Raw genomic sequence first — 15,000 nt, forward strand, 5'->3', positions numbered from 1 at the left:
CTGTAAGTATGCCTGCGTTGTACCCCTCTGACGTCATACTCTGTAGGATATACCAAACGCGATATTTTCTTCCACACCTGAATGCCGTGACTTTTCCACAGCTATTCAAGTCCTTCCCAAGAGTATACCTGCCACCACATGACAGCGGTATTCCAAAATCGATATGACAGGTGTCACAGGTGAATCTACTTATTATGCAACCCCCGCCTGTAAGCATAGACCCTGCGGGGTGCATCCTCCAGGGAGAAACTAACTATTGATGACCTTTTCGTCGTCACCTGCGTATGGCAGAAATGGTGGAAGCCTGTCCTTAACTGGGCGAAGTCGACTACGCGAAGCTGGCTGCACGGAGCTTTAGCACGGAGTTTTCGGTAAAAAGACTTCGCGAAATCTTCGCGTAGTCGACTGAGCTTAGCTGTTCCAGTATTGATGGATCGTGACACGCGCTATCACGCGGACACGTTCATTGATTATGGTTGTACTTTAGATATCTCATTTCCAGCTGACAATGATTTGTAACACGTGATGTTCGGTCAGACCAGTGCATCGCTCCTATACAGCATTGACCAGCTTTCTCGACAATCCGAAGACATTAATCCAAGATCTACCTAATCAGTATCGTTTTTTGTTTTCCGGGTTAGGACCAAAAAAAAGTAGTTTGATGATATCTAAGACTCTGAGACTAAGGTCAAAGAAAACAGGTGTCTCGTTTCATAGAGGTTATATCTCTTTCTCACACTCTAACTCGAAGTGTTCCATTTTTGAAAATATTTGTAACCAGTTATGATCTAACTGTAACACGAAAAGAAGTGTTTCAACGTCAGCACTTAAGACAGTGTTTACTAAGTGATCTTCCGTCGGACCAGTGCATCGCCCCTAAACCGCACCGACCAGCTTCATCGACAATCCCAAGACATTAGTCAAAGATCTACCTTATAAGTATCGTTTTCCGTCTTCCGGGTTAGTATAAAGAGGAAGTTTGTTGTTACATGTATCTCTGAGGTCAAAGAAAACAGGTGTCTCGGTTCTGTAGTTTGTCAGTCTTTCTCGTGCACACTCATAACTCGAAGCTTTACCCCCCGCGGGTTAGGGGGAAGAATTTACCCGATGCTCCCCAGCATGTCGTAAGAGGCGACTAACGGATTCTGTTTCTCCTTTTACCCTTGTTAAGTGTTTCTTGTATAGAATATAGTCAATTTTTGTAAAGATTTTGGTCAAGCAGTATGTAAGAGATGTTAAAGTCCTTTGTACTGGAAACTTGCATTCTCCCAGTAAGGTCATATATTGTACTACGTTGCAAGCCCCTGGAGCAAATTTTTGATTAGTGCTTTTGTGAACAAGAAACAATTGACAAGTGGCTCTATCCCATCTTCCCCCTTTCCCTGTCGCGATATAACCTTCGTGGTTGAAAACGACGTTAAACACCAAATAAAGAAAAAAGATAACTTCTGAAAATATTTGTAACAAGTTTTGAAGTAACTGTAACCCGAAAAGAGGTGTGTACAGAATGTGTTCCAACGTCAACACTTGAGTATTTACTAAGTGTTAGCTTTAACACACATGTACATGTTAATAATAATAATAATAAAGTGTATTTATATTGCGCCTATCCCTTACAAAAAACAAAAATATTTGGCTCTAAGCGCATTACAACATGTGTAGGGACTTGGTACAATCAAGTCTGACAAATACAATAACACAATATACAGTCGGTCTCTTGGGTAAAAATGGGAAAAGCAGCTTCGACATTTAAACACTGCTACTAAAAAATCCTCTAACAATGCATACTGCTTTACAATATAAAATATGCATTTATGTATAAATAGGAATTTGAAAAGGTTCTTATGATAAAAACTAACTAGCGAACGACGAAGAAGAAGAAGAATAAAACTATCAATGTCAATGTATAACAAGTCATTCAACGTAAATGGCTAAAGAACAACAACAAAGCAATGATGATAAAACAGTTATACTCAATGGCTAATAACGAGGCAGAACTAAATAGTATCGACACAAGATTAAAACAAAACATATTCCTGGAGACACATTTATACATGTATCAAATAAAAATATACAAAATACAGCCCTCGCACACTCGCACACACACGCCAAGGCACGTGTAGTCGCACTCATACACCGCGACAGCTATCGCGCGCACGTACAAGGAACACAAACACGGAAATAAACAAGGAAACAGGCACATGAAATAGCAACCCGTCCCCAGCCGGCCCACAGCGCGCTACGATGGCAAGTGACCCCTCTCCTCAATGTGGCAGATACTGAACAGGCTAGGCGTCGAAGTATTGCCGGAAGAGGTGTGTTTTTAGAGAGGACTTGAAGGAGAGGAGAGAGGTAGAAAGGCGGACAGACATGGGCAGAGAGTTCCAAATAGAGGGAGCTGTGTAGATAAAGGCGCGCTTGCCGAAAGCGTTCAGTTTGATGCGTGGGACAACAAGGTGCCCTGCGTCAGCGGATCTGAGGTTGCGTGTGGGGACGTGTGGCTTTAAGAGCGAAGACAGGTAAGAAGGGGCAGAGTCGTCGTGAAGGCTACGGTAACACAGGGTAGCTATTTTATATGTTATGCGTGCTTTGATTGGTAGCCAGTGAAGGGTCATGAGGAGAGGGGTGACATGGTCGCGCTTGCGCTTGCGCAGCACAAGACGTGCTGCATTGTTCATGATGCGCTGTAGGCGGTCTAGCTTGGCGTCTGGGAGGCCGGCTAGGAGCGAGTTGCAGTAATCCAGTCTCGACAAAATAAAAGCCGAAACCAGTGTCTTGGTTGCGTCGAGGGAAAGAAGGTGTCTGATTTGGCTAATCCTCCGCATTTCAAGAAAGGCGGTTCTGCAGAGTGAGTTGATGTGGGCGTCCATTGACAGGCTACTGTCAAGGTGGACACCCAGGTTTTTCACTTTGCTGCTGAATGTGACTGTGGTATCAGAAAGCGTAAGACTGGATGTTTCTGAAAGAAGCTTTAAGTTTGATTGTTTGCCAACTGGCATGATCTCTGTCTTATCATCGTTCATCTTGAGCTTGTTGACTGTCATCCACTGTTTGATGTGATCGCTGCATGATTCTATTGACTGCACTAACTCTGTAAACTGTTTGGTGTGTGCGGATTTTTGTAGTTGAGTGTCGTCTGCGAACATGTGGTACAGGACATTGTGGTGCTTTATGACTTTGCCTAACGGCTGTATGTTGTGATCACATAAGTACGGATAATGTGTACATGACACTTAGAGTGTACGAACCCCCATATTCTTGTTGCAAAAGTGCGCTGTAATATAGTGCGGGTGCTACTGGATTTGCGTTCAAAGACAAAGAGAAGGAGAGCAAGACATGATGATGATGATGATGATGATGATGATGATGATGATGATGATGATGATGATGATGATGATGATGATGATGATGGAACTTTATTTTACAAGGATAGAGGTTTATGGCCACGCCTTTTCTTACAACCTGTCGGCCTTACATCTAAATCAGTAATACAAAATTCTACTAAATGACAACCAGAAAAGCAAGCAAGCAAGCAAACAAGAAAACCGCACGCATCGCCCTTTATTCGCCAGAGAGAGAGCTACGGAGAGAGAGAGAGAGAGACAGAGAGAGAGAGAGCCCAGAGAGAGATAGAGAGAGATAGAGAGAGAGATAGAGAGACAGAGATAGAGAGAGAGATAGATAGAGAGAGATAGAGAGAGAGAGACAGAGAGAGGAGAAGGAGAGAGAGGGCGAGACGGACAGAGAGAGAGAGAGACAGAGAGAGAGAGAGACAGAGAGAGAGAGAGAGAGCGAGAGAGAGACAGAGAGAGACAGAGAGAAACAGAGAGAGAGAGAGAGAGAGAGAGAGAGAGAGAGAGAGAGAGAGAGAGACAGACAGACAGACAGACAGACAGACAGACAGACAGAGAGGAAGGATGCAATATATTCCTAACGAACAGTCTATCCGCGCGCGATAATCCAGCATCTCCAATGGTATGTAAATGGAATTCATGATAGAGAAAAGCTCCTGAAGGAACTCTCATCTAAGCGGTGCACCAGTTCAAGAAAATAAAGCATTCACAAAAATAGTTAACAGACAATGAGCGTATGCCCCAATGTATCTGTCAGTCTCCTTTTTTTTTTTTAACAATTTAAGACGTGGTATATGAACCATTCCAGCAGTCCTCAATTACAGATTCGAAAAAAAATCTGGCCCACTTTCCAAGCAGCGTGTCTCTGTGTCATGCATTTCTACACATCTCATTTCCAAGAAAAGTGCGTTCATTATTCAGCCTTTGCAACGTCGTACTGTGTTCAAATTAACTTGTCGCGCATTCATACATCTCTATATAGTTGCAAGAAAAGTGCGTCTCTTGTGCATACCACGTCGGTGCGAATGTTGAATGAAGACGCACAGGAGTCCGTAGGCATGGATGCCATTTCCTTTGTCAACACACCGGCATGGCTGCCATAATTCTGTGCTAAAATCAGGGCTATGGTTGCCGTGTCGTGCGCCAAGAGAGTAAAGGTCGGCATACGTAGCGTTCCGTTTCACGACTTCATGCGCTTACCCAGTCCCGGCCGGGTCATACCCAAGACTTTAAAATTGGCAATCTAGTGGCTGCTCCGCCTGGCGTCTGGCATTATGGGGTTTGTGCTGGGACTGGTTGGTCTGGTGTCAGAATAACGTGACTGGGTGAGACATGAAGCCTGTGATGCGACTTCTGTCTTGTATGTGGCGCACGTTATATGTCAAAGCAGCACCGCCCTGATATGGCCCTTCGTGGTCGGCTGGGCGTTAAACAAACAAACAAACAAAAGCTTACCCAGTAGTGAGTTCAAGATACTTTTTTTCTCGTGTACCCCGTCGAGACTAGTCACCATAGATCTGTTTTCATTACTTTATTAGGCCAAGAAAATTAAATTTATGTTTCCGATTTCCCGACCGACCCTATTTTTCCTCCTGACCTTAAAAAATCTTTATTTTACCCTTAAAAAAATTACAAAACTCGAACTTGCAGAAATCACAAGACATCCAGGAGACACAGCTCGCACGATTTCCGGCCAATTAAAAGCCACATGCACCAGAGTAAATAAAAACCAAACTTAACTTTGAAAAAATACAAAGTAACCGACACCGACCCCTTACTTTTGGCCTTGTCATCGGAAACAAACTTTTTGGGGTGCCGGGAGGAAGAGGGGGGGGGGCGGGGGGTGGCTCATCCCATTGGTGTTAAAATGCGGGTCGCTTCCTCCCAACGGAAAACTAGCAGCAACAAGAGTCGCACTACCCACGTGTGTGTTTATGTGTGAGCAGCCACCGTTTGAGAACATGAGAAATGGATGGTCCCACAACCTGCTTTGAGGCAGCATTCAAGCAACAAAACTCAAACACTCTTGTCAGTCAAACTTCAAAACACAGTCATTATCTTAGCTATTGCTTTACTTGAAATCTGAGCAACAGCAGAATAAAAGATCGAGGCAGACACTCTTGCCTGAAAATCTCGATTTTCCAGAAAACAAAGACGATAACACAGAATCTAGCCCAAGAAAAGAATAAAAGCGTTCACAGGTGACATACCCCTTGGCGATCATTATGCCCAATATTAATTGGGCGAAGTCGACTTCGCGAAATTTACTTCATGAAGTTGGCTGCACAAAGCTTTGGCACGGCATATTCGGTAAACAAACTCTTCGCGAATTCGACTTCGGGCTCAATTCAGGACAACCTGAACAAAAGCATGTGGAACCAGAACTCTTGCCTAAAAATCTCCAGGTATCCAGGTTTCCTAATTGCTTCGTTTCCGGCCGATTTATGTGGAGCACGTGATGCGCACAAAACATATTGGCGGTCTAGAAGTGTCGTCTGCGCAATGATCGCGGCGGCTTTCTTGACCGCCAAGGACGACCACGCACGTTGTGAGACGTCATTCGTTAGACCTCAATAGCGAGGAGAGAAGAATACAGAATCTAACTTTCTACTCTGCCCCAGAATAAAGAAGTCGCGCAAGGTGCCTGAAAATCTATACTCTCCAGAAAAAAAGGGGGACAAAACACAGAATCTTGCTCCGCAAAAGAAACAAAATCATGTACGGTGCATGGGTACCCTATCCCTTGTCAAAGACAAGAAATGTGTACAGTGCATGGGTACCATATTCCTTGTCACAACAGTCCTGCATTGTTGGCGATGTTCACGTGCTGCACAGCTTAGTGGGTAACACACACGCGACTGCTGTCCATGGACCGTTCTTAGTGGGTAACACACACGCGCCTGCTTTGCATGGACTGTTTGTTATCGCACCTGCTTGCGGCTTGTCGCCACCGGGGAAGCAGACACCGTGTCTGTCAGTGCTTGCCTGGAATAAAACAGAAATAACACGTTTTGGGGGTTTGCAGTGGAAGCGTTGTTGTTACGGATAATGAAAGGCCCACCTTTTAGAAAACTTCACGGTTTTACCGATTGGTTCGCGGCTGAATGACTGTTTGACTGTAGGTCATTGCCTTTTCTACACCAAATTCGGTGACTGTAGGCTAAAAACAGTCAGGTCTGGAGATCTTCATGCACCAACGCCACTGTCATTCAAGTGTGGTGCATACCTAATTGTCCGCAAAATGTCGGACTCCATGATACACTGGTTCCCCTACCCCTCCCCTTTACAAATTAAAATCAGCAAAAAAAATCAGGCCTTAAATGTGAGGAAGACGTACAATGAGAGTAAGTTTTCAGAATTAATGACCAATTCTCGAGAACAAAAAACAAAAACAGTATTGGGAAGATTTTTGACACTGTGTTGAAGCACAGTGTTTTTGTTTCGAGCTCAAACTGCGGACTTCATGTCGCATTCTGCAGACCGAAAAGGATGAGTGATCTCTTCATTGTCCAGAGGTGCCACTGTGGAGATGTGGGCGGGTAGCCTTAGAGGTAGCCTGAAACCTGGGTCTTCTGTCGTCACCAGGGTGGGGCAGGCCCTGTGTTGTGGTCTGTGTGTGCTACTCTTTCACCGCTCCTATTGCCGGTTGGTCATGGAGGCAAGAAGGGTCACTGTCTTCAGCTTTCTCTTGCTTCCTCTACACAAAGGGCAAAGGGCTAGGGTGCACGTGCAGGGTTTGTTGGTGTCTGTAGTGCAGACACTCAGTCAGACTCGAGAGCTCTGAGAGACGGGCAGATGTGAACTGACAAGCACAGAAATGCCAACAAACAAACATGTGGACACCAGTCAAACGAGAACGTTTTCACATGTACGGCATGCGCACAAAATCACGCAAACTCGGACAGTCATCACAAACAGAGGCAGACACTCAGACAGTCATACATACACACACACGGTCATTTGTGTCAAAGCACCTACTGGCAGAATTTCAGAGGCAATTTGAGTATCATGTCAGTAAGGTGTATCGCTCCTGACATGAAAGGTAGCCTATCAAGACGGTCCTTTGCGTCAAAACACCTTCTGTACTAGTACCGATGAACCTGACAGAATTGTAGAGGCAATGGGAGGTCGCGAGTATCATGAAAGGTATATCGTTCTTGATATGAAAGGTATCCTTTCTAGACGGTCCTTTGTGTCAAAGCACCTTCTGTACTAGCAACGATGTACGCGACAGAATTCTAGAGGCAAAGGAAGGTTGCGAGTATCATGTAATGTGTATTGTTAATGATCGGAAAAGTAGCTCATCTAGACGCTCCTTTTCTTCAAGCACCTTCTGTACTAGCACCGATGAACTTGACAGAATTCTGGAGGCAATGGGAGGTCGCAAGAATCACGCAAGGTGTATCGTTCCTGCCGACGATTATGACATGAATGTCTAGCTCCCTGTAACGCCCCATATCATACAGTCGTCTACGACTGCGTTGCACGTGCCAAGGATTTGCGCCCAGTGGGGAGCAGGTCGCTCTACATTACGTGTGGTTGTGACTGAAAGAGCGAACGCTCAAGAACAGAGTTTCTATAATGAGCGTTTTGTGTAATGCTAGGCTACTAACTCTAAAAAGCAATATTTGTTCTTTTTGATAATTTAGGCATATATTACGGAAAGTACTGTTGCTTGGGTGTTTGGTTTTGCTGAATCTTGGTTTAACGAAGGATATATATTTATACAAAACCGTCTCTCTCTCTCTCTCTCTCTCTCTCTCTCTCTCTCTCTCTCTCTCTCTCTCTCTCTCTCTCTCTCTCTCTCTCTCTCTCTCTCTCTCCGAGGCTCTCTCTCTCCGAGGCTCTTTTTCTATCTCTCTCTCTCTCTCTCTCTCTCTCTCTCTCTCTCTCTCTCTCTCTCTCTCTCTCTCTCCGAGGCTCTCTCTCTCCGAGGCTCTCTCTCCGAGGCTCTCTCTCTCCCTCTCTCTCTCTCTCTCTCTCTCTCTCTCTCTCTCTCTCTCTCTCTCTCTCTCTCTCTCTCTCTCTCTCTCTCTCTCTCTCCGAGGCTCTCTCTCTCTCTCTCCGAGGCTCTCTCTCTCTCCTCTCTCTCTCTCTCTCTCTCTCTCTCTCTCTCTCTCTCTCTCTCTCTCTCTCTCTCTCTCTCTCTCTCTTTGTAATTGTATAACCTTGACATCAGAATGGATCATTGACAGCATGAGCTTTGTCTAGAGCAGGAAGTGTACAGTAAACAACTTGCTTTGGACGTAGGACGTAGTACTGCGACTAGAGTATACACTGAATTAGTATTATCTCTTCACGGCCGAAGTAAAAGCACCCCCGGGGAGAGGATAATCAACGTATATTAGTGCTGTTGACAAGAAATACACGTCTAATTACCGGTTGCACGTGTGATGTTAATGAGGCTGAAAGGGTCTTCATCTGTATCCATGCTCTTGGCCTGTCGTGGTCACATTTTTGATTCCGATATTTGGTGCGGTTTTTTTTATGGAATTAAAACTGTTGCAACATATGCTGAAAACATTAGGAGCCAAGCGAAAAAAAGAGAAGGACAAGTCAGAAAGAAGAAAAATCCAAGAGAGTGAAAATGTTATCATCTGTGCTAAGACGATTGGACTTGACCCTGGCCTTACGAACTCGAGACGTGCATGTTATGCAGCGTGCGCTGAACATGTTACACGGAAGGGAGTGGGCCTTTGAGCGCGTAAAGTATAATTTGATTACAGCAGGTGCGGGTTAACGCCACACCAAGGACATTAGGCTATCGATCGGCACAAACAAAAATGCTGACAATATTCGGTCAAGGATGCTTTGTTTATCAAATATTATGTTTTGTTGTTGTCAATGGCGATGTTCTGTTCGTGTTGTCCTTGATGTATTATAATATTTGTGTTCTAGATGTACCAAGGACAGGTTGTGAGACTAGGCTGTGTCTAAAACCTCTATCCTTATGTATCAGTCAGTTCTTCAGGAATGCACAAAAACACGTAACTATTTTTTGTCACGGTCATCATGAGTTCGTATCACCCTTATAGAGGGCCCCAAAGGGTTTAAAACCGTGATCGTGATTGGCGTTTTTTGACCTTTCTGTGACCGTGATTGCCGAAATTTCCATTTCTGTGATCGTGATGGGACTTTGCCCGTGATCCGTGATGACAAAAAAATCAAGTCTCGTGATCGTGATCGTCATTTGTTTTCGTGATCGTGATGGGCATTATTGAAAAGCATTTTATTTTCAACGTACATTTTTCACAGCTGTATTACACTCTATGATCCTCTAGTCTATTCGGTAAGGAGCCAACCCCGATTGAAGGGAAGCAACAACACATTCAGAAATATGATTTTGAGAGCGATTGCTTCCCTTTAAAAGAACCAATTACACACTGACAAAAAGAGATCCAATCAGAAGGCAAATTGCAAAAGTCTGCCAAACTTCATCCAATGGAAGGGCTTCGTGCAAAAGTTTTGAGTGCAATTCGAATTCGAAGATCAAAAATGGCGTGCAGCGGTACTGTCATCGAACTTCTGTTATATTTTGTGGATTCAAGCCAGACCAAAGCAGGCGGCGAGAATGCCTTCCTTGGTGGAAAGGTCAGGCTACGGGTCGGTCTTTCTGAAGACGAAATATCAAGGTATGTTGATCTATGTTGCTCTATGACTGTTCTGAATGTAGGCAAAGATCTTGAAATTTGTTCAAGATCTTTGAGTTTGAGTGAGATCATTGACATTGTCGACATTGCCACGTCCGGCTGTCACTCGCTCAGTGTGACCTCGACGTGCTCGAGATCGAGTCTGCGTTTAGCCAAAACCGAAACTAGAAATGTGTTTTTCATCCCAGCAACGTGGACACGCTTGGCATAGATTAGGTATGTTACAAAAAAATTCAAAATCTTCATTTAACATTTTGATCTATATCACTTGAAAGAGCAGAAAATCAGCATTCCAATGGTATATATAACTTTGAGATTGGATAAGTGTAACCCGAGTTATGAATTTTTAAAGTAATAAAATTCGTAATAGAGGCAAAGAGGATAAATTGAAACCATTTTTGACATTTTTCAGCTAAAATTAACTGTAACTCACACATTTGTTTATCAATATTGTTCAATTTGGTATCAAAAGAAAGGTTCAGAGCTCTATTAAACAACTATAAAAAATAAAAATAATTTATTTTTATTTATTTTTTAGTAAGTTAGTATGAAACTGAGAGCAGACGAACTTTACCGACCGCCATGTTGGATGTGAATACAACATGGGTGACAATCCGGGCGCAAAGCGGCGCATCCGTTAAAAGGTACTTCGCATCGCTTTATCGACTTGAAACTTCAAGAAACAGCAGGAAAATGGTCAAACTACCTGTTCAGAGGGGTCTCATAAAAGTGCAAAGGCTATAAATTGTTTTATAAAAGTACCTCTTGTGTGTCTTCTTCGCCCGATATTCTGGCCGGCGAGCTACAAAGTGTTGGACTCGCTATCTTTCTCAATCTTAAAGTCAAGAATGTGCTCTACGTCATTGACAGGGTGCCCATGTGATGTAAATTTGGACAAGAAATGAGAATAGAAAAGAGGACCCCAAAACTGAGCCAGTGTGAGTGATGGGGGGCCATTTTCAATGACGTCAAAAATTGAGCTGCGCGCGCACTTTGTAACATACCTACATAGATTCTAATTGTCGCTTCTTTGCATTAAGCTTGGATTTATTTTAGCGCCTGTAAACTTTAATATCAACAATGGGTTAAATTCAGAAACAATGGCGGGGAGACGCGCCAGTTTGGGTCACTTGATCCTCAGAGTCATGTCAAAGACGATCAAAGTCATGTTCGTTGGGGATTTTGTCAGGCATGCTACTTTTCCGGTAATTGCCGGAAATCCGATAAAGCCGTTTTCAAAATCCGGTAAAGTCAAATTTTTTCCGGTGAAGTTGAAAAATTTCCGCAAAAACGATCCGTGTGAATATCGCGCAACGCGACCGGGCGCCGGTCTCAATGAAGCCAGCGCACGGGAGTGTTGTTTTCACCAGTTTGGAGGTGTGTTGAATGGTGGTGGGGGGAGGCTAAAATGGGATTTTTAACAAGATCACAACACTATTACAACCCCTAAAATGATGCCCAGAATGCACCAGATTGCACAGATTTTAACCGTTTTTTGAAAAAATTTCCGGGGGGGCATGCCCCCGGACCCCTCTAGTTGGCTCGCCTGCTTCGCAGGCTCAGGCTTGTGGCTTCGTTACTGGTACTGCGCGCTTCTTTCAGGTAAAACCGTTTTTGGCCTGTAGCATTCCTGTTTTTTATTCAGGGCCATGGAACCAGGCGATGGTGTACCTCAAATTGTACGGCAAAGTTGAAAATAAAGAACATGTACTTTAATTTCAATCCACCCAATAGTTTTTGAGAAAATGGGTTTACAAGATTTAGCTCAGGAAATGTGAAATTGTGCAAGTATATATTCATGTGTGTGAGTGAGGGTGTGGGGTTTGAATGTGTATGAGTGTAGAGAGAGAGAGAGAGAGAGAGAGAGAGAGAGAGAGAGAGAGAGGGTGCACCGAGAGAGAGAGAGAGAGAGAGAGAGAGAGAGAGAGAGAGAGAGAGAGAGAGAGAGAGAGAGAGAGAGAGAGAGAGAAAAAAAACCCAATGAAAACAACATTCTTGTTACTGATTGCAAATCATGATATGTATTTCTATGTGTGTATGAAAGAGAATTCAAAAAATAATTATAAAAAAGTGCAACAGTTGTCACTTTGTGTTGAATAAACAATAGATCCAGAGGAGCGAATTACTGTGTGGTTGTGTTTACTTTGACACGTGCTTTCTGTACATGCAACTTTTACCGTGACCGTGATTTGCCACTGGTGTTCGTGATCGTGAAAACAAAAATCAAGGTAACTGTGATCGTGAAAGCGAAAATTTCCCTTCCCGTGATCGTGATGATACCCCCCCTTTGGGGCCCTCATACACACACACAAAATGGAGCAAAAGACATCAAGATCACAATCAGCCACTTTGAAGAAAGAACATAAGGAAGGAGGGATATATGATCTAATATGCTATCTGTCTAACATTTGCGAGATGGCACAAAAACAAGCCTTTGTGTAAACAAATGCAAACTTTAATCTTTTTAATATTTATTTGCCTTTGTTCTGGCTTCAGCCTTTTCGTCCAATTTGAACATTTTCCCTGAAAATGCCTGTTTGTATACAGATTCTTTTTGTTGTCTTTTTACAGCACGGGCATCACAATAACCACAAATACCCCGTCATCGTGTTCGTGCACGGCGGTTCCTACCAGAACGGCATGGGTGCCATGATGGATGGTGACGTATTAGCCACTTATGACGTCATCGTCGTCACCTTCAACTACCGGTTAGGAGCTTTAGGTAAGTGGTGTGTTTGTGCGTGTGTGTGGGCTGTGTGTGTGTGTGTGTGTGTGACTGTGTGTGTTTGTGTGTGTGTGTGTGTAGTTGTGTGTGTGTGTGTGTGCGCGCGCGTGTGTGTGTGTGTGGGGGGGGGGGGGTATGTGTGTGTGTGTGTGTGTGTGTGTGTGTGTTGTTACTTTTTCTTTATTCTATTATCTTATTTTGTCTTCTTATTGCCTGGTCTTGCAAGATAGCTAGCTATAGTTATTTCCGCCAATTCATCCTTTCATTAATCTCTCTCTCTCTCTCTCTCTCTCTCTCTCTCTCTCTCTCTCTCTCTCTCTCTCTCTCTCTCTCTCTCTCTCTCTCTCTCTCTCTCTCTCTCTCTCTCTCTCTCTCTCTCTCTCTCTCTCTCTCTTTCGCAAACTCTACTTCGGGCTCAATCAAGGATAGCCTTCACATATAAATATGTAAAGAATGCTTTTTTGCTTTGATGTTTTTGTTTGTTTTACCCCTAATTTCGGCGGCATTCATTTATTCAGACACAGAAGATAAACAAAATCATCCTTTGCCATCATCAACTATTGGAACATTTAAAGGAGATGTTCGATTCTGAATCTCTACAGAAATAATCCTCGTAAAATATTGCATCCTAAAAGTTAAAAAGTCAAAAGAGAACAGGTAAACAGACGCTGGCATGGGGGCTAAGGAAAACATAGAACAGTAGAAAGACACCTCTATACATAAAACAAATTACAGGTGTTCTTTTGAATACCGATCTCGAAGAAAAAAAACCATTGGTGCGATTGGGGGATATCTCCAAAGCTGATTATGCATGCCTCGGCAGTAAATAGAGGAAGCAAGAATACCGAAATGTGAAATAATGGCATGGGACTGAGGACAATGTCTTCCTACATTACAAGGGAGCTTTCTCATTTGAATTTTACTACGCATTGAATACACACACTTCAAATTTCGACTGTGCTTTTTTTTCCTTGGACAATTCCTTTATCATTTATATCATCAAAAGGATTCGCAGGGATATAATAGGATAACAATCACATGATTCACACTTCTTCAATGTAATTACTGTCATCAGCAATTAATTAATCTTCCACACAGCTGTCCAAATCACAATGTCGAGATCAAAGGTATCGACTGACAGTATGGAAACCACATCCTCTTAAGACCGACCCGCAAGTAAAAATCTCTCCAGCTCACCAACAAAGGTCGATTCCGGAGGTAAAAAGCTTTGCAGAGAAAAAAAAGTTGCCTTTGAAGTTGACCAATAAATACGTGCTTTGGCGACAGTGATCCGACACCGCACTTTGTGAACTGTTTTGTGTAGAGTAAACACCGTTTTTAAATTCGTGTGTGTGTGTGTGTGTGTGTGTGTGTGTGTGTGTGTGTGTGTGTGTGTGTGTGTGTGTGTGTGTGTTTGTGTGTGTGCATGTGTGTGTGTATGAGAGAGAGAGATAGAGAGAGAGAGAGAACGAGAGAGAGCGAACGAGAGAGAGAGAAAGAGAGAGAGAGAGAGAGAGAGAGAGAGAGAGAGAGAGAGAGAGAGAGAGAGAGAGAGAGAGAGAGAGAGAGAGAGAGAGAGAGAGAGAGAGAGAGAGAGAACTGAATTGAACTTTATTAGACACGCATTAAAATTTCAGGCTTTGCCTCGTCTTACAGTTTGTCCTCCAAATAAACAAACAAACAAGACCAATTCAAAACACCATGAAATGAAGCTAAAGAATAAATGCTAAATACAAGCACAACTTTTAATATGGAGAGAGAGAGAGAACTGAACTCTGAACTCTGAACTCTGAACATTTATTGAATAAACACAAGGCTCATTTCAATGGGGAAATGGGGGGAGGGAAATTCAGCGTAGTACATGTGTCCACAGTGGAGCCGAATAAAAACAACAATAAAACAGTGAAAAACAAAACAACAGAACAGACAGACAGACATGCCACACGTGAAATACCGTGTTTTTAGGATTGAATGGTGATCATCTTAACTAATGTATTGAGATCTTTTCTTGAACACTTTATACAGAAAGTTCGACACATCCATGACATTCTTATCATCATCCGCACTCATAATTGCTGCCACATCGTCATTGGCTGCAAAAACAGAAAGCTCACTTCTGAACTCGTCATATGCAGTACAGTTCAATAAAACATGTTCTTCGTCTTCGTTTTCAGTCTTACATACTGGACATAATAACTGTTGAGGGGTTACACCGCGTTTGTACCTCATCCTGTGACAGTTTATAGGTGATATACCAAATCTGAATTGGACA

The 15,000-nt window shown here is 43.2% G+C and overlaps 1 protein-coding gene across 1 annotated transcript in view; it reads left to right on the forward strand.

Annotated features, from left to right (window-relative positions):
* The window catches only part of LOC138966201 (cholinesterase-like), a 156,795-nt gene that overhangs the window by 119,839 nt on the left and 21,956 nt on the right, over window positions 1–15,000 (forward strand). The window contains exon 4 of the mRNA XM_070338334.1: window positions 12,575–12,725. Coding sequence (XP_070194435.1) covers window positions 12,575–12,725 — 151 coding nt within the window. The remainder of the gene's footprint in view (window positions 1–12,574; window positions 12,726–15,000) is intronic.

This window comes from Littorina saxatilis, linkage group LG5 (assembly GCF_037325665.1).
Source record: "Littorina saxatilis isolate snail1 linkage group LG5, US_GU_Lsax_2.0, whole genome shotgun sequence".
In the NCBI taxonomy this organism is placed as follows: domain Eukaryota; kingdom Metazoa; phylum Mollusca; class Gastropoda; order Littorinimorpha; family Littorinidae; genus Littorina; species Littorina saxatilis.